Here is a 23,163-nt window from a genome sequence, read left to right on the forward strand (position 1 = left end):
ATCCCGCTAATCACTGACCGGTTCACACGCTCAGAGGCGTTCGCTTGCGGTGAATGCACGGCCGTTAAAGTGTGTGTTATTTCAAACCGACTTAAAAGCTTTCGAAACGATTCGGATCGGAACTGGGATCCATTATTAGATACGATTGTTTCGGGAACACCAAACGTCATGAATAATTCAGTTTCGAGTTTCTTAACCTCCACGTCAGCGCTTATTTTCTTGACGGGCTTCAGGAAGATGTATTTCGAGAAGTGGTCCAGTACGATAAAAATGCCTATGTTTCCGCCTCTCGACCTGGGATAAGGTCCCAGGAAATCCACGAACAGTCTTTGAAAGAACCGCTGACTCTCCGGCGCTTTCCCTAACGGAGGTCGAAGAACATAATTCGGGGCTTTGGTCGTCTTACACACGAGACAAGCATTGATGTGGGCTTTTACGTCGGATACTAGACCAGGCCAGAAATAATGTCGCCTTATGCGTTCAATAGTCTTGTGGATTCCTCTGTGGGACGCTAACGAATTGTCGTGAGCGCGCGCAAGCACGTCGGGAACCATTATCTTTGGTATCAACAGCTTCCAAGCGTACTCGTCGTGAACTTGTTCTCCGGTCAGATGTTCAGCGCGACGGTACACAAATCCCTTATCCGTTTTTAAGTCAGGCAGCTGGTCCTGGTTAGCCTGGACCTTCTGTACTAAATCCGTATATTCGGACGATAAGAAGTGTTTAGAAAATAAATCGACCAAGGTGAATCCAAAGCTGCTACTTCAGCTTCGTTGACCCGGGACAAAAAATCGTTCTGCGCACCTTTACGATGTTCGATCTTGAATCGATACCTCTGCAGAGCAATGGCCCAACGAGCTAACCGGGAACTTAGATCTGTGTTGGACATAAGCCATTTTAACGAGGCGTGATCGGTTATGATCGTGAACTCATGACCTTCCACGTATGCTCTGAAGTTCTTCAAAGATACTATTGCCGCCAAGCATTCCTGCTCCATCACAGTGTAATTACGTTGCGCTCTGATCAACTTCTTTGAAACGAAGGCAATAGGGCATTCGTCTCCCTCTTTGGACAACTGTACTAATACTCCTCCCACTCCCGTTTTGCTGGCGTCGCAATGAATTTAGAAAGGTTTTGTAAAATCTGGATTTCTCAGTACCGGGGCTTCACAGAGACATTGCTTCAAGGCGTCAAAAGCTTTTTCCGTCAGAGCAAATTTCCGTTTGGTGGTCATGACGTCCGTTAATGGAGCAGAGAGCGAAGCGAAATTTGGTACGAATTTACGATACCATCCGCATAAACCCATAAAACTTCTCAGTCCCTTTAAAGTTTTGGGTAAGGGATAACTGGTGATCGCCTCGATCTTCTCGGGATCTGTCCGGATACCCCCATCTCCTATGACATGACCTAGGTAACGCACTCGTCGCATGCAGAAATGACTTTTAGCAATATTGATCGTCAATCCTGCTTGTTTCAGATGCCTAGATATCTCTGACAAAACCTCTAGGTGCTTTTCAAAATTCGAGGAAACAACTAATAAATCGTCTAAATAAACGAATACTTCGTTCCGCAACCGGGCTGGAACTACTTTATCCATTAAGCGAGACATGGTGCTGGTGGCATTACACAATCCAAACGGCATTACCTTGAATTGGTACAGATGCCTACCCGGAACCGTAAACGCGGTCTTATCGCGAGACTTGAGCTGTAACGGTACTTGCCAGTAGGCGTCCTTCAAATCGAGACTCGTGATGTATTCTGGTTTCGGCAGTCGGCTAAGAATGCCACTAATCTGAGGCAAAGGATAAGCGTCCTTTTCTGTGAAACCATTTACCTTTCGACAATCTAAGCAGATCCGAACCTTTCCGGGCTTAGTAACCATTACTATCGGTGAGGACCACGGACTGTCCGATTCCTCAATCACACCTAACTGAAACATCCGGTCTATTTCGGTATACATGGCCTTTTCAACGGCTGGCGAAACAGGAAAATGCCTTTGTTTTACTGGCTTGGCATTTCCCACGTCGATAACGTGTGTGATTAAGTTCGTTTTACCTAAGCCATTTACAGCGAACGAGGGATAAGCGTCTATGACCTTGGACAGTTGGTCCTTTTGGGTTCTGGTTAACGAATGTTGTTCCTCACTATCCTTCGTTCGCGGAGCCTCTATTTCTGATACCCGCAACCTACTAGGCAGGAATCAAATAAATCTCTAGTGACTTTTTATCACCTCCGTATTCGATGTCTATCCTCATTTTCCCTGCTATCCGTTGTGCTCTTCCATCAGCGGTTTTATCATTTTCCGTGATTCTCTTGTAAGGTACGTTTCCGCACATCACTTCGCTCGCTAAGTTACCTCCTATACAGCTGATGGACGCTCCTGAATCCAGCAAACCGTATACTGTGCAGTTGAATCGGTAAAAACGGACGAGGATCTCTAGCCATTTCAGAGAGAGCGCTTAGATACGCCACACCTGATTTACTCTTCTTTACTTCTTGCCAGAATCGAATCATGCGCTTCTTTCCCCGAGATTTATTCTTCCCTACGGTCTCTGGTAATTCACAGCCAGTTAAAATTTTTTTGATCCGAGTTTGCAATCCAAATCATTGTTGCTTTTTTGAAAGTCCGGTGTAATCAGTGATGTCACTGTTGTTGGCTCCGAAGTTAATCGGTGTTTGTGCCTTGATGGCGAAGCACACTCGAAGTCTTCAGTTTGTACTGCGACTTTGGCGTGCTGGACTTGGAGTTTTTTGTACACTTTTCGCAACTTGGTTTATAAGTGTTCGCGGCTCCACAGCCGTAACAAAAAACTTTTCGTTCTGAAACGCAATCTTGATATCTGTGACCGGTCTGATGACAGTTCCAGCAGATTAACGAGATGGCTTCTACCGCCAACTCCCTCTCGGTGTCTGAGCCTTCTCGTAGCTCCCGATCTAGCAGTAGTTCTGATACTTCACGTCGAAATGGAACAGCTTTGGTATACCCATGCGTACTTTTGACGTCTTCTAAAAACATCTCCCGCCTGCGGCACACTTCCCTGAGCTCCTGTACACTTTTTAAATCGATATTCAACAGCTCATGGCGAATTTCCGGACGCAGGTTGTTCTTTAATACACGCACCAACTTCCGAATGGTCCAGGGTACTTCCAACTGATCGGTCAAGTTAGAGATGCTATCGTAAAAACTATCGAAAGTCTCGCTTGCCCTCTGCTTTCGGTTTCGGATCAGCTCTTCGATGTCGACGTCATCTTTTTCTTGGCGAAACTGAAGTCGTAAGGCAGCACATAAAGTATTCCATTGAACTTCAACTACGGCCTTGTGATGTCGCCAGTAAAACTCGTTAGCTTTGCCTTCAAACAAAACACTCACATTCCGGCAAAGCACGGAGAAATTTCCTTCCAAAGTTTGATGGGTCAATGCCTCTACTCTATATATGAAGTTATCTATCGATACTCCGACTCCCGAGAACTTAATTTTCCAGCCATTAAGTATATGGACTACTTTGTCCGGTCTCTGGGATAAATCAGAAAAACCGCTTCTCAATAGTGACGGATGAGCTATGCTTTGGGGTTCTAGTCTATGGCCAGGACTAGTTCCCTCACCATAGTTGGTTGCTTGCAACTGCTCGGACAACGGCGTTGAAGAACGGTCTAAAGCTGCGGTGACAGTGGACTGACTTGAGGTTCGGGTTAACTGTTGCATTGAATCAACTACCGAGCTTTGAATCAGTTCTGCCATTCGTTTGCTTAGTGAAGTGAGCAATATCTGTTCCATTGCCACCAGATCTATATTTTTAGAAGAGCTCGCTTCTTCTCCCCCTTTTGCACGTTCCTTAGACTGAGCGCGAGGATTTTGCGCTACTACCTTCGGCACCGCCCCGCTTACAGTTCTACACCTGCCTTTACATACCGGGCAAACATTGCTAGTCTTTAAATGGGTGGTCATACAGGGAAGATGGAACACGTGCTCGCAAACCGATCGGAATACCTCATCCGTGGTCAGTATGGCTTTCTGGCACAGCGCGCACAGCGGGCTGACGCCTTCACCTGCCCCTTGGGCTTCCTTTCCGGGAGATCTGTACAAACCCATGGCCAGAAATACTATACTCAAAGTCGTGCCTATAATTCTTCCTAACTTTGTTTTATTCACCTACAATTCCGATAATAACTTTAATACCAATGATGAACTCAATTGACTAACTTGAACTCACTTGAACTAACTTGGACTAGCTTGAACTCAATGCAGCTACGCAGCGAATCGTAAGGTCCTAATCATACAACCGATATCTCCCTCACCACGGAAAAAGATTAGAGTTACTACTCTCAAGTAAATCGCTTGGTCGTGGGCAGTCAGGAATCTCCAGACTTATTCCTCAAAACGAACGATGTTCCCGTCAGCAGCTCACACCGAAGCGGACAGACAACTGTTCAACAACGGTTTGTCGGTTTTCCAGCTTTCGATGGCTACCTCTAATGCTTCTTCAGAAAAATCAACCGAAGATATTCTCCAGCGACCGTGGATAAAGAGACCCTCGAAAGCTGTCTATTTATTTTCCGACGCGGCAGCGTAAAAGAACCAATCTAACATTGAACACCAATAAGCCAATGACGCGGCACTCTCTACAGGGTCAGGTGGTCAACCGGAGTCGATCTCGTCCTGCAATTCCTCTGCTTAAAGTGGCCTAACGTCGCTTGCATATTTGGAAAAATCGGCACCGAACCAGTAATCCGCGGTCAGAAGGGAATACGGGTATTCTCTCTATCTGTCTTCCAAGCGGACTCTAACACGGCAATAACTCCTCCCGTAAATAAAAGCGGAAAATTTAGAAAAGGGAAAAAATGAAAGAATCTATCTAATCATCCAGGAGTCCCCGTGGAATATTTCGAAGTACCCACTGGGGCCCCACGTTGGGCGCCACTTTTAATATTATTAATAATTATAACTGTAACGTGCAACGAGTCCTGTTCGAAAACGGGCGTTACGATTTGAGAGAGCTGGGCACGCTAATAATTATCCGGCTCTAGCTCGTCGGCTTTGGGGGTGGAGTTGTTGCTCCCTCAGATCAACCCAGACTCGAGGCTTCAATTACCAATAATATTGCCAGAATTTAGCGTGCTGCGACTTATGCTAGAACGGTAGATTTGACGAGAAGAAGATACGAAGCTAAAGAGGATAGAGAACAGGAAGAGAGAGGGAAGCGAAAGGAAAGAAGGATAAAGAGGAAAGGGAAGTGAGAACCAAGGAAAACGGAGAGACATCGGTGTATATGTCCGCAGATGTTATGCGGAGTCTGAACCCACCCTGCCATTGGTCATCCTCACGGAATAGCCGTTATTCGATGACCCCTTTTGAACTTTTACGAAAACGCGCGAGCTAGCATTGAGTCCATTTTGTTCTTCTATCTAAACTTCAACATTATTTCCTTAAAACAAAAATTAAATCCGATATGGCAACATAGTAAATGATCTTAATAACTACTAAAAATAGGTGATTCGTAATGGTTGGGTATATAAGGATATTTGATAATGTAATGAGTATATATATAATAAGACTGTAATTCGGGTTAAATTCTAATTAAATTCATAAATTTCGCTTTTCGCATAACATGGGAAAATCATTGAATACTTTAAGTTCGTTACTTTCGCTTTTCGCACCAATGTGGAAAAATCATTAAATCTTTTAACTTCCGAATAAGTCGAAAATCAAAGAGGCGGTCTGGCTGACATAACGTGATCTCCTATGCGGAGTTCAGTCGATGACCGGATGCAGATGGCATCTCTAACGAGATGCCAACGATCAGATCGCTCAAGGCAAGGCCTCAATAGGCAGGGGGCAGAGGTTTCAAATTCGTGAGATTGGGCAAGGATCAGTTGGTTTTCAAAACTACGTACATTTCAACTTTTGGAAGGTATGCTTACTCACTCACTGTTCAATTTCCAACGACGAAAGATCGATCTTTCGGCGTAGGCTGAAAACAAGCGTTAATTCGGAAAGGTGGTTTACAGTACGGATACTCTATCTCTTGCTACAACTCAGAATTCCTAACTTCGACCTACTCCTTGTATGTGGAGCCACAGAACTTTTGGGGGAATTTTCTCCCTGACAATTCAATCCGAACTTAACTGACAACAATAGCTTGTGAATGTTTATAAAGATTGCTTAAGCATGATATGAGTTTAACGAATGTGTAACGAAAATGAATTAAACTAGCGATGTCTTAACAATACTTATAACTGCAACTTCTGAACACATTTCCCGAACTCCCAGTGGGAACTTGAACGTTAATGAGGTTGGCTGATAATTATTCTTCATGAATATAAAAATTTTGTGATATTTATACCCGATACTCAAAATGAGTATTGGGGTATATTAGATTTGTGGTAAAAGTGGATGTGTGTAACGTGCAGAAGGAATGGTTTCCGACCCCATAAAGTATATATATTCTTGATCAGCATCAATAGCCGAGTCGATTGAGCCCTGTCTGTCTGTCCGTCCGTCCGTCCGTCCCCTTCAGCGCCTAGTGCTCAAAGACTATAAGAGCTAGAGCAACGATGTTTTGGATCCAGACTTCTGTAATATGTCACTGCTACAGAAATATTTCAAAACTTCGCCCCGCCCACTTCCGCCCCCACAAAGGACGAAAATCTGTGGCATCCACATTTTTAAAGATACGATAAAACCAAAAAACGCAGAATCGTAGAGGATGACCATATCTTTTACAGTGCAAAATCTGAACCAGATCGTATAGTGATTATAGCCAGAAGCAAGAAAACAATTTCATTCTTTCTTGCTCTGTCTCTCTCTAACACACAGGTTTCATGGTCGGTTTTGTCATTTGCAAAATATGAGTTCAAGGATCTCAGAACCTATAAGAGCCAGAGCAACCAAATTTGGTATCCACACTCCTGTGATATCGGACCTTGACCGTTTCGTGTTTAAATTTCGCCACACCCCCTTCCGCCCCCGCAAAGGACGAAAATCTGGGGCATCCACAAATCTCAGAGACTATTAAGGCTAGAGTAACCAAATTTGATATCCGCACTTCTGTTAGATCTCACTATAAAACGTATATCTCAGAATTTCGCCCCACCCCCTTCCGCCCACACAAAGGACGAAAATCTGTTGCATCCACAATATTGCACATTCGAGAAAACTAAAAACGCAGAATCATAGATAATGACCATATCTATCAGATTGCTGAATCTGGATCAGATCGGATCATTTTTGTAGCCAAAAGCAAGAAATCAATTTTCAGTGGCTACGCAGCGCCCGACGTCACGCTCAGACTGATTTTCTGTCTCTCTCGCACGCACTCTTTGTCGTGTGGTTCAATATTAGCGGCGTCTGCCGCAGGAGAGCCATACTGACTTAGTATCGGGTATAACTGTAGAGTTGCGGTGTCCGCAGCAACTCACAACGTTCCACCTCGTTTTATACTTTAAACATTAGGATGGTAATAGACGAGGCTAGCATCCGCTGAACCCTATGATTTGGTGAACTGTGCATCCTGAAGCTGCTGGAAGAGGAATCCTGGACAGAGTCGGGGCGAAGAGGACAGCCGAAGGCGGAGAATTCTGCCTCTGTTTGGCCGACGATTGGGCAACCAGGAAGACGATGGCCGCAGTTGGCTTTATCACTGTAGCATGGTCTGCGTTCGGCAACCAAGAAAACGAAGGCCGCAGGTGGCTTTAGCACTGCAGCATGGTCTGCGCTCGGGCAACCAAGAAAACGAAGGCCGCAGGTGGCTTTAGCACTGCAGCATCCCTGATTTGCTCCTGCTTCTTCTCCACGCGCCTTGGCGCGCGCTGCTGTTTAACCCTGTCTAGGGTGCTCCTCGCAGGCGAAGGGTCCCAAGCGGGAAGGCGTTTGCTTATTCCAGCCCCCGGCTGACTTCGCTCTGCGGCTTACTTAGCCGGCGACTGGACGATGGGGTGCCTTTAAATAGCGTGGGTCGCTGCCCCACGCAATAAGCGAAAAACCGTCCGGTCTTTGAAGCTTTCCTCCGAGCGGGATCCGTCGCGAGACTCCCGTGCCCCGTCACTCCACTTGTACGAGCAAGGGAATCAGCGGGTGCGTGAGCTGCAGAAAATCAGATGAAAACCTGTTCTGTGGATTTTTCCAATCGCACTCACCCAAAATATCGCGATCAACCGAAAGGTATGTCTTTTCCGTACCGTGTCGAGTTGTTTCACAATGGAATTTTCCTATGATGGCACTTCTTACAAAAGATTCGTTTGCGCGCACACCCGTTCTCGACGAGATCTTTAACCGGAAAAGGAATTTGACATGGCCTGTCAGATGTCCAAAGCATCTCTGCGCGTTAACAGGTCAAAGTAACCCTGCGCCTGTTAACAGGTCAAAGGGTGGCAGCATGTATCCCTGGCCCCGAGATCGATATCATGGTCTTGACTTTAAATTTTTCTTTCAAATCTTACCCGATTAAGCCTTCCCGCCAAACCTATCGACTTCTTCTACGTCGCTTCAGGCCCGCTACAACTTCTGTGCGGTCTTGCCGGCTTCAATAGCTTCTCCACTCTGAATGATTGGGTACGACCTAGCTCCTAGTGTTACAGTGTCATTTCTGTAATCGATGACGGCTTTACTTGCCATCAAGTATTCTCTTCCTAATAAAATATCATAATTTTCGGAAAAGTTATGTATGTAGAACTTTTGTTCGGACGGACATGTTTTGTTCGCATTCCTCATTATACTCTTAGTTAAACGGACAGATCCATTGATGGTATGGACCGTAAGGTTATCGTCTTTTATCTCGGAATCTGTATAATTTTCTTTCATGATGTTGATCGATGATCCCGAGTCAGCGATACACCTTAATATTCTTTTATTAATGGTAATGTTTATATAGGGTCCTCCTCGGTTTCTTCCGAGGCGGCTTGATGAAAATTTACGTCCATCTTCGTTTGGCCACTCTGGCTCTCCCTCCCTCTTTTAGTAGGTTGGTTGGGTCCACTCCCACTAGCTTGGTTTTGAGATATTTGCTGATTGAATGGATTCTGAGCCCTACCTTGATTCATTTTACACCTTTTAACTCATTGTATAATCCAGGATTTTGGGAATTTTGATTTTGATTTGTTCGATTAGTCTGACCTGTTCCAGATGAACTCTGAGTTTGATTGTGATAGTTAGTAGTATTATAATTTGGATAATAGTTTCCAACATTCTTTCGATTTGATTGAGACGATTTCGATTGATCTTTATTTGTACCTGAACCTGTTGTACTAGCTTCGTACAATCCTTCTTCTTGTGCTGCCTTCTTAAGATTAGACAATGTGGTAATATCTTTTCTTGCTAAGGTCATGAACGTTCTGTCAGGAAGTTTTCGAGTAATGACATCTTTAATTGTGTTGTTCAAAGCGTTTTTATAAATGACATTATTTTCTGGTATGTTTTCTAAGTTTAGCTTATTGTTTATTAATAATGCTTTTATCTCTAATTCTTCTATAAACTTACGAAGACTGCCGTTGAATCTGGTGGTGTATAGTTGTCGTAAGAGTTCTTCATATGGTGTGTGATTTTTGAACTCGTTGATCAGCGCCGTCTTCAGTTCGAGCCACGTGTTGGGTTGTATCATTTGCGATATGCGTTGTGCCTCTCCTGACAGTTGGATCTCGGTCGCTCCAAATAGGATCCTTTGTTGGCGAAGATCTTCAGTTGGATATAATCCGCATACATATTCGATTCGTTTGATAAATGAGCTTAGCTGTCCAGATGAACCGTCATAGGCAGGTATTTGTCTGATCGACAGCAGTGCCTGGTTCAAGTGGATTTCGCTCAATGATAGTGGTGGTAACGCCATGTTGTTGGTGTTGATTGGGTTTTGTTTTGTTTTCAGTAGTTTTTAACTTTATTTTGGTTCACTTGTAAGTTTTTTGATTTTGTATTTAGTGTTTCACTGTTCTTGGTGGATCACTATCTCCGCTTACTTCAGTTCACTTAATTTTAGTTTTGCAAATCGTATGTGCTCGTAACACATAGGTTCTTTGGCGGATTTCACAATTTTATTAACGATTCCGGGATTACGTGATCACATTAATTAGAAATTACACAAGCTGACCATTACCGAAATATAGGAGTTGATTTTAAACGAAATCCTACCGACTGCGCCAGTTAAATATCCGCAACTCGATTTTAAGTTTAAAAAAAAAGACTTATTTTACAACTTAAATATCTTTATGTCACAAGATTTAAATGAATTCCCCGACTTGACTTTGGGTCTGCTTGTCTCAAACGGAACTGATCTCTCTGCTGCTGGCTAGTTTCCATGAGCCCTTCTCTTGGAACTCCCGACTCTGGCTTCGGGCGTTGCTTTCCTCGGCTGCATCTTCGTGTCGGTGGCGTACGTGCCTGGATCGATATTTGGGGATGCGTCGGCTTTGATGAAAGGCATCCACTGCTGGCGATCGGTGTTGCATTACATGACGGAGCTAGGAATGTGATACTCCTGGTTTTATGTCTAGCTTTGATTGGTCCTCATGAGTGGCGTGATTCTAAAGAATCGATTTCTCGAGAGTGGCGTGATTCTAATGTTGATGAAACAATGTGGTCCATTGTTTATATTATGGGGGGCCCTAGCTTGGAGTATGGGAAGAAACAGTTATTGATTCTTGAGTGGGGTCCTGTTACTTGTGTGGATGGGGTGGATGAATTGTACATAAACATAATGTGTATGGGATGTGGGGAATTATGGATATGTCACTATATAGTAGTGATGATGATAACGCAGAGGAACACAAACCCAACCGCATGAAGATGTCACAATAAACTTAAAACTTCATTTATCTACTCAACAATGAAATGAAAAATTATTTTCTTTAATTCTTATGAAGTGTTGTGTGGGTTAGGTCCTCCATGCGCTCGTCCAACATGATGCGAAACCAATCGGGAATGAAGGTATACTGATTCCTGCCAAGATACGAAGTGTACGAGATCTCCCCCTGGCTAGCATCAAACTTCATCAGATACACGGTTTTGGGGCAGTCGACTACCGACATAAAGCCGCGAATCTGGTCCACCAGCCGCAGCAGGAAATTGACACAGAGATTCGGTGACCAGGCTTTTCCTGCGCAAACAAATTAAAGTGTTATTTCAATCGGAGTATATTGTATATATGTACTAACGCAATCCTTCCAAAGTTGCCGCACAGATAGCTTGTTAATGGTGTGCGCGATGGTGTCGCGGTTAACATTAGCAACGTAAATGTTTTCGATGCCCACCAGAAAGCACTTGGACCACCACTTGAGGGCGTCGCAACGGTTGTGCGTAGCCCATTCATCCACGCTCATACTGTCTAGGCGAAACTGCAGCTCCGTAAAGACATAATTTGTACTAGCAGGCGAATAAGAGCAAATTTAAACCGATTTTAAATGTACATTCAAGGCCCCGTATTTACTTCCCGTCACTTCCTGTCCTAAAACCTTCGGCCAGAACTGGTGAATCGAAAATAAAACGTGTGCCATTTATGCTGAAGTAAAACACTCCGTTGTATTGTCCAGTCGGTTCCATTGGGTCGCATGGTTTCGGCATTGCATTTGCATTCTCTGAAAAAAAAAACAAAAAAAATACTAAATAGTAATGTTGGATGGGTAATCCAATGCCCTACCGGATAGGAAGTGCCTACGAAGCTTTGCGAGCCAATCAGCATTCAGTTCCTTCATGGGAGAAGTTTTTAGATCCTCAAGAACCACGGGGCTGATGTAAATCGTGTTTCGATACTTGGTCACGGCGAGGGTCCAGTTCTCCTTCATTTCGTAGGGAGTCCTCAAGATTAGTTCAAGAACTTCGGTGGTGCACACAATGTCGTAACTGACTTCCACCTCCAGTTTTGCGCTTAGATGGGATGTCCCAGTGCTCTCCATGTACAATAGTATGTTGTCCAAGCCTGGCTGCGATAAGAGTAAACTTCGCGGAGGACTCGGCTCAGAGTCCCCCAGGTGCACTTGGAATTTGTTAATTTTTGGAACGACTACGTAGCGCAAGCGATTTGCATTGTTCTCAAATATTCCATATGGCGATAAGCTGAAGCCCCCGTGAACCACTGGCTTAGAAAATTCTGGAAAGTCACATCGGTCCGCTTTGGTAATAACGTGAGGTTTTATATTTAATAATATTTCATCAGAAATCATCATGGATTCATCAGAAAACGCAAGATTTAATTTTCCTAAAATTGGTTTTGCGTTGCTTAACAAAAAAAATGGCAGCGTTAAATACTATGCGCATACTTGCAAACATATTAATGTTTCTTCCAATACACAACTTTCGTTAATCGTTCAAGGTTGCAATGTGTTGTCTAAGCTGGCTTTTAACTTTTACAAATCACACCGGTTCAGCAATTATTTTGGAGGCTCTACTGTGCTTCCCACTCCCACTCACAACAATTTGGCGCAACGCCGGTGTGGAGATAATGTTTTTTATCCCCAATCGGCCGACTAATTATTTCGAATTAAACAAAACTCGGCGGAGAAATAAAATTACGATATGTTCTTTAATGCGTGACATCCAACTTGCAAGTGTGGCTTGCCTGCCCTTTACATTGCCGCTCCGATCGCTAAGCGCAGCTTCGCTCGGCCGACGTCGGTAGGCAGACGCAAAGCGGAGATAGCGAAGAGCGAGTTGGCAGAGAGCGTTTAGCAGGGCAAGCAAGCGCAAAGCTTTAACAAACAAATGAGTGACATAGACATAAGTAACAAACAAAATAAGCGGCTGAGGGCCAAGAATTAGGTGCTATTTGGCAAGCAGCTAATCGGCTGGGTTCTGCTCCGAACATTCACCCCCCGTTGGAAGGCAAAGGCTTTCAACAGATCCATCCTGAAGGGGCAGAACCGCTATTTTTCCAACGGCCCTCTTGAAGATGCTTGCTTGGGCGCAGCTGGCGGCTACGCTGGGATGATCGTCGAACGCAGCAATCGGCGCTTCTTTACGAAGGCGGCTTGTCGTGATTACGTCTTGATCATCGGGAACCTCTGTAATTGTATAGAATGGCAGGAAATTTGGCAATGTAGAAATTGTTGAAAGTTGAATTTCATTTAGCGTGGATATGTAGGTTTTTAATATATGGAAAAGTTCGCGCTGCAGTTCCTGATTCTCCGATCGCAGTTTTTCCACTTGCACCTGGCACTCGAGCAGCTGCTTCCTGCATTGCTGCTCTAAGTTTTGGTACTCCAGCGTTGTGGGTCGAAAATCGTCAATAGAGATGCACGAGGAATTTTCAAAAGCGGCTAAAGCTGCACGCTTATTCTCCGAGCTATCAATGCTTCCTGATACTATCCAACCAAGTTTTGTCTCCTGCAATGTTGGCAATTGGGCTGATAGTCGAATCTGTCCGACGCACATTAAATCGAAGAACAAACCAGAACCTATCAACAGATCGATACGTTGGGGCTTGGAGAAATTAGGATCAGCTAGTTTTAGATTATTCGGCATTGGCCAATCCTTTGCGTCTACGCCGAAGTTAGGCTGCATTTCCGTAATTGAGTTGGCGACAATTGCAGCGAAGGAAGCTCTATAGCTTTCGCCCTGGGATTGTACAACTATATGTACAGACTTGCTCGAAGGTAGAATGGAATCTCCGATTCCAGAGATGTGAACATAAGACGAGCGATGATCCAACTGCAACTGATCAGCAAGTCTAGATGTTACAAAGTTTGCCTGTGATGCAGAATCCAAAATGGCACGACATGGGATAAGTGCTCCATAACGATCTGTTACATGGACGAGGGCAGTAGGTAGCAACACGTTCTGGCTAGGCTGAGATTTCTGGATCGAGGGGGGAGGGCTGGAACACCCGCTTGCTAGAAGCACAGTCGCGGCCTCTAGCTGGATCGATTCCTCGGCCGGTGAAGAGGAAGATGAAGCACCAGTTCCCGATGGAATGTGGAGTAGCGTGTGATGTTTGGCCTGTCAATGCCTGCAAAGTCCTGACCTGCACCTCTGCAATTCATGGCCTTTGTTGAGGCAGTTCAAACACAAGCGGCTCTTCTTTGCTTCTTTGTATCGTTCAAACGCAGAGAGATTCAGGAATGCCTGACATCTAGATATGTAATGCTCGGAGGAATTGCAATGGTTACATATGGGGTTAGGATGGTCGTTACTGGAGGTGATAAGGGTGACAGGTTTGTCTTCTCCCACCTGTTGACTAGGACTTGTTGCCATGGCTGATCCCAAATTCTCCAGCATCCGACATCTCGCTTCCAAAAATGCGGCCATGCTTGACCACCGAGGCAATCCTGACGTCGGCAAGTTCTCTTCCCATTTCTCCTTTGTTTTGTGGTCCAGTTTCGTGCCTATGATGAAGATCAGCAACCCATCGGATATCTCCTGCGGGGTCGCCAAGGTCTGAAGTACACGCAAGTGCGAATTGATTTTGCCGCAAAGCGCGCGAAAGCCGATAGCCGAGCCCTTCTCCACCCCTTGCAGCGCGAAAATAGCCTTGACGTGTGCCTGAAAATGTAACAGTTTATTATCGAATCGCAACATCAGTAAATTCAACGCCTTGTCGTAATTCTCCTCAGAAAGTTCCAAGGAACGAATCGTATCCAGCGCAGCACCATCTAGACATCCACGAAGATATTGGAATCTTTCGATGATTGGTATACGATGGTCTTTGTGCACCATTGTCGAGAACATCGAGTGGAATTCTGGCCAATCCATGTAGTTCCCACCGAATCGCGGAAGCTGCAACTCGGGCATTCGAGAACGGCCTATACTATTATAGGCGAACAACGACGAATTCCCCTCGAGAGTATGCCGAGCCGTTGAATTGGCAACATTTACCGTGCGAGCAGCCATCAACTCCCGCGACAGCCTGGACCTAACCTTGACATAAACATTCGAAAAGTCCAGCCGGGCATCATGGGCTAACTGCAGGAAATCCAGCCTTTCAAGGCTCGTTTGAGCGGCATCGAAATCCGCATTCATTCGCTCGATTTGCTCTAAGCGAGCTTGAAGTTCTGCCTCATCTAACTCGGCAAGCTCTTCCTTGGTAAGAAAGCGATCCATGGCCTTTAGTTGGCGCGCGATGGACTCGGCCTTGTGCTTGTAGAAATCTACATCACTCGGCATTGCTGCGTTCGCGACATTGGTAGGCTCAGGTGCTTTCATGTTGAGGTTTTAAAAGAGTCACTCAGCACGACTGAAAAAGACATCCTGTATACGTATAAACGTGGGAACCGAAAGCAAAGGGATTACAGCTAATGCCTTTAGCTGTGCGGCTGTGCGAGCTGTCCGATTCCGCTTTGTACTCCGCTTGTGTGTATTAGTGAGTTCGCTGCACTGCCTACCGCACTGCACTGACCAAATTGTCGCGACAGAGAAATTAATAGCCAGCAATGCGTGTATGTAGGTGTATGTAAGTGTGTTTTAGCACCGAATTGTGCTTAACCGCCGAAAATTTGCTAGGGCTAACGAATGTCGATCGCGAATGATTATTAATTGACAAGGCAACTCAGAGATCACGTCGGGGTCACCAAATTTTATGTGGAGATAATGTTTTTTATGCCCAATCGGGCGACTAATTATTTCGAATTAAACAAAACTCGGCGCAGAAATAAAATTACGATATGTTCTTTAATGCGTGACTTCCAAATTGCAAGTGTGGCTTGCCTGCCCTTTACATTGCCGCTCCGATCGCCAAGCGCAGCTTCGCTCGGCCGACGTCGGTAGGCAGACGCAAAGCGGAGATAGCGAAGAGCGAGCTGGCAGAGAGCGTTTAGCAGGGCAAGCAAGCGCAAAGCTTTAACAAACAAATGAGTGACATAGACATAAGTAACAAACAAAATAAGCGGCTGAGGGCCAAGAATTAGGTGCTATTTGGCAAGCAGCTAATCGGCTGGGTTCTGCTCCGAACAGCCGGTTTTGGGGATGCCAAACCTAAACAAACCGGAAGGTTGCCAGACTGCCGCACACAGATGTTCGCATTGAACTGTGTGGCAACCATTGCAAGGTGCGCTGCACGTGTTTCAAATTCGCGTGTGTTGCTTGCTCATTCCCGGGTCTGACCTCTGAAATTAATTAGAAAGCAGTTAAAAGTAGCTCGAAAGAAATAACAGTATCCGAATACAGTTGACCGGCTACCAAGGCAATGGAGGTAAATGCCTTCAAGCTACGATTTTGTGCACAGCGACTTCTGCAGTTGACTGCCAACGAGCCCCAAGACAATTTGTTTGTTCAAAATGTACAGAAGTTCATCAGAAAGAAGGTAAGAGTGTGATCATATTTTAATAAAAAACACACTTTACTTTACAAACCTTTGCTCCACTTTAGAAATATGTGCCTCAAGACGTGGAACGTCTGTTCTGCAGTCTCAGCGAGCAACTTGCGTGTCCGGCCTACAAGGTACCCTTGGCAGTGAGCTTTGAGGAGCAACTGTTGCTGCTCCTAAGCATGGCCCTGCGATGGGACTCGGCTGGAGACGATATCCATCAATATCATAAGGAGTGCATCACCCTGTCAAAGCTAATGGACATCTCTGTGGATGCGCAGAGGTGAGTAGAGGTCCCTGTATCGGATGACCTGTCTCAAAAGCACACATTCTCTCTGACACCCGTATAGGTTTGCAAAGAGCTACTTCCACAACAAGCCAGCACCGTTCGAGAAAAGCCAAAGTAATTCCAGCAGTGTCCCCAGCAAAAGGGCAAAGAACGCAAAGGCCAGCCAAAAGATAGATGAACTGGAGCTCTTGAAATGTTGCTACCAGTTGCTGCGAAGTGACACGTCCTACTTCCGTGAGTTGTGGGACTGGTCCGGCTTCATTGCCACCTACTCGCACCTCGAGACCCCCTGCCCGATGATACAACTCTACTGCAACTACATCATGGCCATGCTCACGAATATGAGCCCAACACAGCGGAATGCCCAAAATGCCAAGATATCCACAGAAGCACAGCTCCGATTTGAACGCGAGAAGGAACAGTCATGGGCCGTAGCCAGGCAGGACGAGGGCTGCTGCTATTCTCCCGAAGACGAAACGCCTGAACAGATGCTGAGCCTGAGCCTCAACCAGAGTGTGACCAACATTGAGGGCGTACTCTTGCCGACATTCAACAAGAAGAATCAGGAATTCTATGCAAGCACTGACGGCTGCTACGATCGCATTGTAAAGGTGGATTCGACGGTTGTAAATCTGCGGAGCATTGCCCTCGGCGTCGCAGCGGCCAAGCCGATTTGCCTCTCCGGTCCTGTGGGCTGTGGCAAGACGACGCTTATTGAGTATCTGGCCCGCAAGACGGGACACATTTGCCACAAGCCCAAGGAGATTGACACTCGCGAAAAGGCGCTGCGAAAGGCTGAAGAGGAGGACAAATTGTTGACACCAAAAAAAGGAAAAAAGGGGAAAGAAAAGAAGCGGAAACTGGAGGAGGACCTTCCCATCGACCAGGCATTGCTGGATCTGGGTGAAATGTCGCAAAAGCATGTCTTTCTACGGATACAGCTGGGCGACCAGACCGACAGCAAAATGCAATTGGGCCAATATCGCTGCACAGATGTGCCTGGGGAATTCGTTTGGCTTCCTGGTGTCCTCACGCAGGTGAGAAGGAATTGATTAAACTGAACGAGGGTTCTATTATATGAATGATTATTTGCACTTTAAGGCTGTCATGCATGGCTTCTGGCTGTTGCTGGAGGATCTGGATGCCGCCACCCAAGACACCTACACAATTCTGAACAGTTTGCTGGAGAGGCAGTGCCTGAGCGTTCCCGGCTTTCGCGACTCTGTGAAGATTGAGCCAGGATTTCAATTGTTTGTCACAGTGCGGTAAGAGTCCATGGAGCATTCAAAGCATCTTTATCCTAAACATTTTCTCTGTTTTAGGACCAACAAATCGGCCAGCAATTCGGGACAGAAATCGCTCTATTCGCTGCTGTATAAATATCTGTATACGATCAACGTTTTGCCGCTTTCCCGCAACGAGCTGTGCAAGGTGGTCAGCACCAACTATCCCAAGCTGGCGACCGTCGCCAATCGAGTGGTGGACGTGTTCCTTACCTTCTCCAGTGGCAATCACATGGCCGCCGACAATCTGCGTCAGCAGGATTCGAACGACAAGGCGGACAACACGGAGAAGTACGTGGCGCTGCCCTTTAAGCAGGTCACACTCTCATCCAGTCCGAACTCGGGCCGCCTGGTCTCGACCCGGGATCTGGTCAAGCTGTGCCAGCGTTCGAATGCCCAGTTCTCGGTGACCAGCGCCGAGTGTGCCTACTTTATGTTCCAGAATGCCGTCGATGTATTCTGTTCGTATCTGCCGCATAGTAGGGAGAAGATCACGCTGATCACGAGCATCGGCGCCAAGTTGGGCATCATTCGCTCCAGATGCGAGCATTTCGCTAATGAATACAAACCTGATGTGGATTTTGGACTGGAGATTATCAAGATCGGACGTGCCAGTCTCCTGGCCAAGTCCGAGCTGCTGTCCAATAATGAGAATGGGGAGCAGCTCTCAGAGCAAGACCTGAAGCGACAGAAACTAACCGAGCAGACCAGGAGGGCCATCGGCCAGACCAGCGTCAAGCGTGCCACCTTCTCGTTTACACGTCTCGCCAGCTGCATCTTGGAACGGATTGCCGTCTGTGTGAGCCACTCGGAGCCCGTGCTGCTGGTGGGGGAGACGGGTGGGGGCAAGACCTCCTCCGTGCAGTATCTGGCCGAGCGCACCGAACACAAGCTGGTCGTCGTGAACATGAACCAGTCGGATGTCTCGGATCTCGTGGGCGGATTCAAGCCCGTCGAACTCAACTACGTGCACTTGCTCTGCGAGACCTTCAATGCCGAGATGAACATGCAGTTCCTACGGATCTTTGCCACGCATTACAACAGCGGCCGGCACAGTGTCATCATACGCACTATGATCAGCCTGTGCTATCAGGTGTTCAGGAACACGGATCTAAAGAGCCACCAGATGGTGCCGCGTTGGCGCACGCTTTGCGAGAAGCTGCAGAAGCTGCAGACACAGCTGGACAAGAGCATTAACATTTCGTTTGCCTTCATACCCGGTTCCCTGGTGAACTGCATCAGCAAAGGCGAATGGGTGCTGCTGGACGAGATCAATTTGGCATCGGCCGAGACCCTGGAATGCCTGTCGACCATCCTAGAGCCAGAGGGATCGGTTGTGCTGCTGGAGCGGGGCGATTTCAAGCCCGTCAAGCGGTATCCGGACTTTCGCATCTTCGCCTGCATGAACCCCAACACGGACATTGGCAAGAAGGATCTGCCCGTGGGCATACGCAATCGATTTACCGAATTCTTTGTGGACGAACTGACGACGGACGCGTACCTCAGTCTGCTGGTGAGTGACTATTTGGCCAACACGGGCATCCAGCGGAAGTCCGTGCACAGCATTGTCCAGCTCTACAAGTCACTGCGTCGCCTCTCCGAGCACCAGCTGAACGATGGCCTGTGCAATCGTCCCGTCTACTCTTTGCGCACCCTGTGCCGCAGTCTGCGCATCAGTGCTCGGAATCTGTGCGGCTCCATTGAGCGGAATCTGTACGAGAGCTTCTGCCTGAGTTTTCTCACCCAGCTGGATCCGGAGTCGCATCATGTGGTGCTGCTGCTCATTCGGAATGCCCTGCTGAGCAATGCCAAGGCCGTGCTTAGCAAGCAGCTGCCCCGATTGGGAGAGAACTATCTACAGTTCGAGGGCTACTGGATACAGCTGGGGGGCCTGGAGCAGCAGTCCTGCTCCCACTACATCCTCACGGAGAGCGTCCAAAAGAATCTGCAAGATCTCGCGCGCATCATATCGATTGGCAAGCTGTCCATCCTGCTCTAGGGACCCACCAGTGCCGGCAAGACTAGTCTTATCGACTACGTGGCCCGCCGAAGTGGCAATCGCTGTCTGCGCATCAACAACCACGAGCATACCGACCTTCAGGAGAACATTGGCACCTATGCGGCCGATCTGGAGGGCAAGCTCACTTTCCAGGAGGGTGTCCTCGTGCAGGCCATGCGTCAGGGTTACTGGATCATCTTGGACGAACTGAATCTGGCCTCCACCGACATTCTGGAAGCGCTCAATCGCGTGCTGGACGACAATCGAGAGCTTTACATTGCCGAGACGCAGACACTAGTGAAAGCACATCCGAATTTTATCAATCGCTATAAAGAAATTTACCGGTCTAGTACACGGCTACATAGCACAGTTAGTCTAGTCGCAGCAGGCAGTTGCCGAGTCGAGAAATATATTTGCTTCAGATTGTAGTACTGACTAAACATGATTAAAATGCGGTGTCTGGAAGCTGCCATGCTAATTTTCGGCTACATTGCCACTACATCAGCCGCCGAGAGTGATGTCCTGGACCTGGGGGACGACAACTTCGCATCCACACTGAAGCAGCAGGAGACGACATTGTTATGTTCTATGCTCCCTGGTAAGTGCGTGTGTGTGGTGTGAGGGGAGCGGGCGTGGCAGGTCGGGAGTGCGATTACCTTAATCAGCTTGTTGCGTCTGCTTTTTAATTAAATTGCGCTGCGAAGAATCGAATTAAAAGTACACTTCAGCGTTAAGAAGAGGGTCGAAACAGAAGAAAAAAAAAAAAATCTGCGACTACAAAGTCGGTATCAGAGCGGCCATTTTAAGAGACGTAGGGTAGAGGGCAGGCAGCTTCAACCAGCTAATGTGTCAATACAGCTATCTCTTTGTTCGCATATGAGTGTGAGTAGATTATTAGGAGAAAACTTCAAAGCTATCATTTCCAGATACGAGTGCATACGGTTTTTGTATGTGGGCTTGCCGGCCGGTGGCCGATTTCCATCTCCCCGGAGAGCAGTGAAAGAGTTTTTAAATTACATTTAATCCCCGCATCGTTGGGCTTATCAGCTCTGGAACATAAGCAGTTTAATTAGACGTTGTTAGCAATAAGAGTGCATGATAAGGCAACCCAACTGATAAGTATACGCACCCCATGCTATAATTACAAACTATTCGACTTTTTGGGTAACATGTCTTCCTGTTGTCGTGATAAAAATGATGAACTAGCTAAATTTGTTCGAGAAAAGACTGTGACGTGTCCTAATAGACTTTTTCTGTTCTTATAGGTGCGGCCACTGCAAGCGCCTCAAGCCTGAGTATGCCAAGGCGGCTGAGCTCGTCAAGGATGATGATCCACCAATTAAGCTGGCCAAGGTTGTCTGTACCGAGGCTGGCAAGGAGACCTGCAGCAAGTACTCAGTGAGCGGCTATCCCACACTGAAAATATTCCGTCAGGATGAAGTGTCGCAGGACTACAGCGGACCACGTGAGGCCATCGGCATTGCGAAATACATGCGCGCTCAAGTTGGACCTGCCTCTAAGAATGTGCGCTCTGTGGAGGAGCTCGCCAAGTTCCTGGACACCAAGGAGACCTCAATCTTCGGTAGCTTTGAAGACATTGACTCCAAGCTGGCGAAGATCTTCCTCAAGTTTGCCGACAAGAACCGCGAGAAGTATCGCTTTGGCCACAGCAGCGACGAGGAGGTGTTGAAGAAGAATGGTAAAACGTAAATGATGCCATGTCAAGACTGCAAATGCGTTTATTATACTTTATACAATTTGTTACGCCTCCGGCAATAAAAAATAGCTTTTAAGTTTTGTCCCATGTTACAAATAACCAAAGTATTCGATGGCTCTTGTCTTCCGTACAGCGATAAGATTGTGCTGATCCGTGCTCCACATTTGAGCAACAAGTTTGAGGTTTCCACAGTCAAGTTTGAGGGAAGCGCTGAGTCCGACCTGACCACCTTCATCAAGGAGAATTAGTAACTGATCTCTTTTCTATATCCTCCCCCAAGCACAGTCTTAATTTACGTTCGTTCAATCTCTGCAGCCATGGCTTGGTTGGTCATCGTACCCAGGACACTTCGCGGGACTTCCAGAACCCCCTGATCACCGCCTACTACAGCGTCGACTACCAGAAGAATCCCAAGGGCACCAACTACTGGCGCAACCGTGTCCTCAAGGTGGCCAAGGAATTTGCCGGCCAAATTAGCTTTGCCATCAGCTCCAAGGACGACTTCCAGCACGAATTGAACGAATACGGCTACGATTTTGTTGGTGACAAGCCCATCGTTTTGGCCCGTGATGCCAAGAATCTCAAGTACTCTCTGAAGGACGAATTCTCCGTGGAGAACCTACAAGATTTTGTTGAGAAGCTGCTGGCCGACGAACTGGAGCCATATGTCAAGAGCGAGCCCGTCCCAGAGTCGAACGATACTCCGGTCAAGGTGGCTGTAGCTAAGAACTTTGACGATCTGCTGATCAACAACGGCAAGGACACACTTATTGAGTTCTACGCCCCATGGTGCGGCCACTGCAAGAAGCTGACTCCCATCTACGAGGAGCTGGCCGAGAAACTGCAAGACGAGGATGTGGTCATTTTCAAAATGGATGCCACGGCCAACGATGTGCCACCACAGTTCAATGTGCGTGGATTCCCCACACTCTACTGGCTCCCCAAGGACTCGAAGAATAAGCCCGTAAGCTACAACGGGGGTCGCGAGGTCGATGATTTCATCAAATACATTGCCAAGGAGGCGACCACAGAACTGAAGAGCTTCGACCGTGACGGAAGGCCCAAGAAGACCGAGCTCTAAGCTCCAGGCTCTAATCTTAACTCTTACTGCTAACTGCGTCGTTAATGTGGTGTAGTGGCGGTGTAACTAGCATTTCCATATTTTTGTAAAAGTCGAATGCATTCTCTTCAAATTCTTAATGGGACAAAAATTGTATTAAATTATATATAGTGACATATCCATAATTCCCCACATCCCATACACATAATGTGTATGCACAGTCTTAATTTACGTTCGTTCAATCTCTGCAGCCATGGCTTGGTTGGTCATCGTACCCAGGACACTTCGCGGGACTTCCAGAACCCCCTGATCACCGCCTACTACAGCGTCGACTACCAGAAGAATCCCAAGGGCACCAACTACTGGCGCAACCGTGTCCTCAAGGTGGCCAAGGAATTTGCCGGCCAAATTAGCTTTGCCATCAGCTCCAAGGACGACTTCCAGCACGAATTGAACGAATACGGCTACGATTTTGTTGGTGACAAGCCCATCGTTTTGGCCCGTGATGCCAAGAATCTCAAGTACACATTATGTGTATGGGATGTGGGGAATTATGGATATTTCACACATAATGTGTATGGGATGTGGGGAATTATGG

General features: G+C 46.7%; 1 protein-coding gene and 2 pseudogenes across 1 annotated transcript; 2 read left to right on the forward strand and 1 right to left on the reverse strand.

Annotated features, from left to right (window-relative positions):
- Positions 1-10,780: 10,780 nt before the first annotated feature.
- LOC117192190 (protein cutoff-like) lies at positions 10,781-11,366 on the reverse strand. Its single transcript, XM_033396861.1, has 2 exons — positions 11,140-11,366; positions 10,781-11,081 (listed from the first exon to the last, which is right to left on the reverse strand). Exons 1-2 carry the CDS (start codon positions 11,302-11,304, stop codon positions 11,004-11,006), a joined length of 243 nt encoding a protein of 80 aa, XP_033252752.1. The 5' UTR covers positions 11,305-11,366; the 3' UTR covers positions 10,781-11,003.
- Positions 11,367-15,911: 4,545 nt separating this feature from the next.
- Positions 15,912-20,224, forward strand: LOC117193844 (annotated as a pseudogene).
- LOC117192182 lies at positions 20,170-22,703 on the forward strand (annotated as a pseudogene).
- The last annotated feature ends 460 nt before the right edge of the window (positions 22,704-23,163 follow it).

Source organism: Drosophila miranda, assembly GCF_003369915.1.
Source record: "Drosophila miranda strain MSH22 chromosome Y unlocalized genomic scaffold, D.miranda_PacBio2.1 Contig_Y2_pilon, whole genome shotgun sequence".
Classification (NCBI taxonomy): domain Eukaryota; kingdom Metazoa; phylum Arthropoda; class Insecta; order Diptera; family Drosophilidae; genus Drosophila; species Drosophila miranda.

What these genes read in the sequence shown, in the direction of transcription:
- LOC117192190 (XM_033396861.1), bottom strand. Translation starts at nt 11,304, where the DNA reads ATGAGCGTGGATGAATGGGCTACGCACAACCGTTGCGACGCCCTCAAG. An exon ending in GGCAACTTTGGAAGGATTGC is followed by an intron (nt 11,082 to 11,139) that starts GTTAGTACATAT and finishes TTGTTTGCGCAG; the next exon opens with GAAAAGCCTGGTCACCGAAT.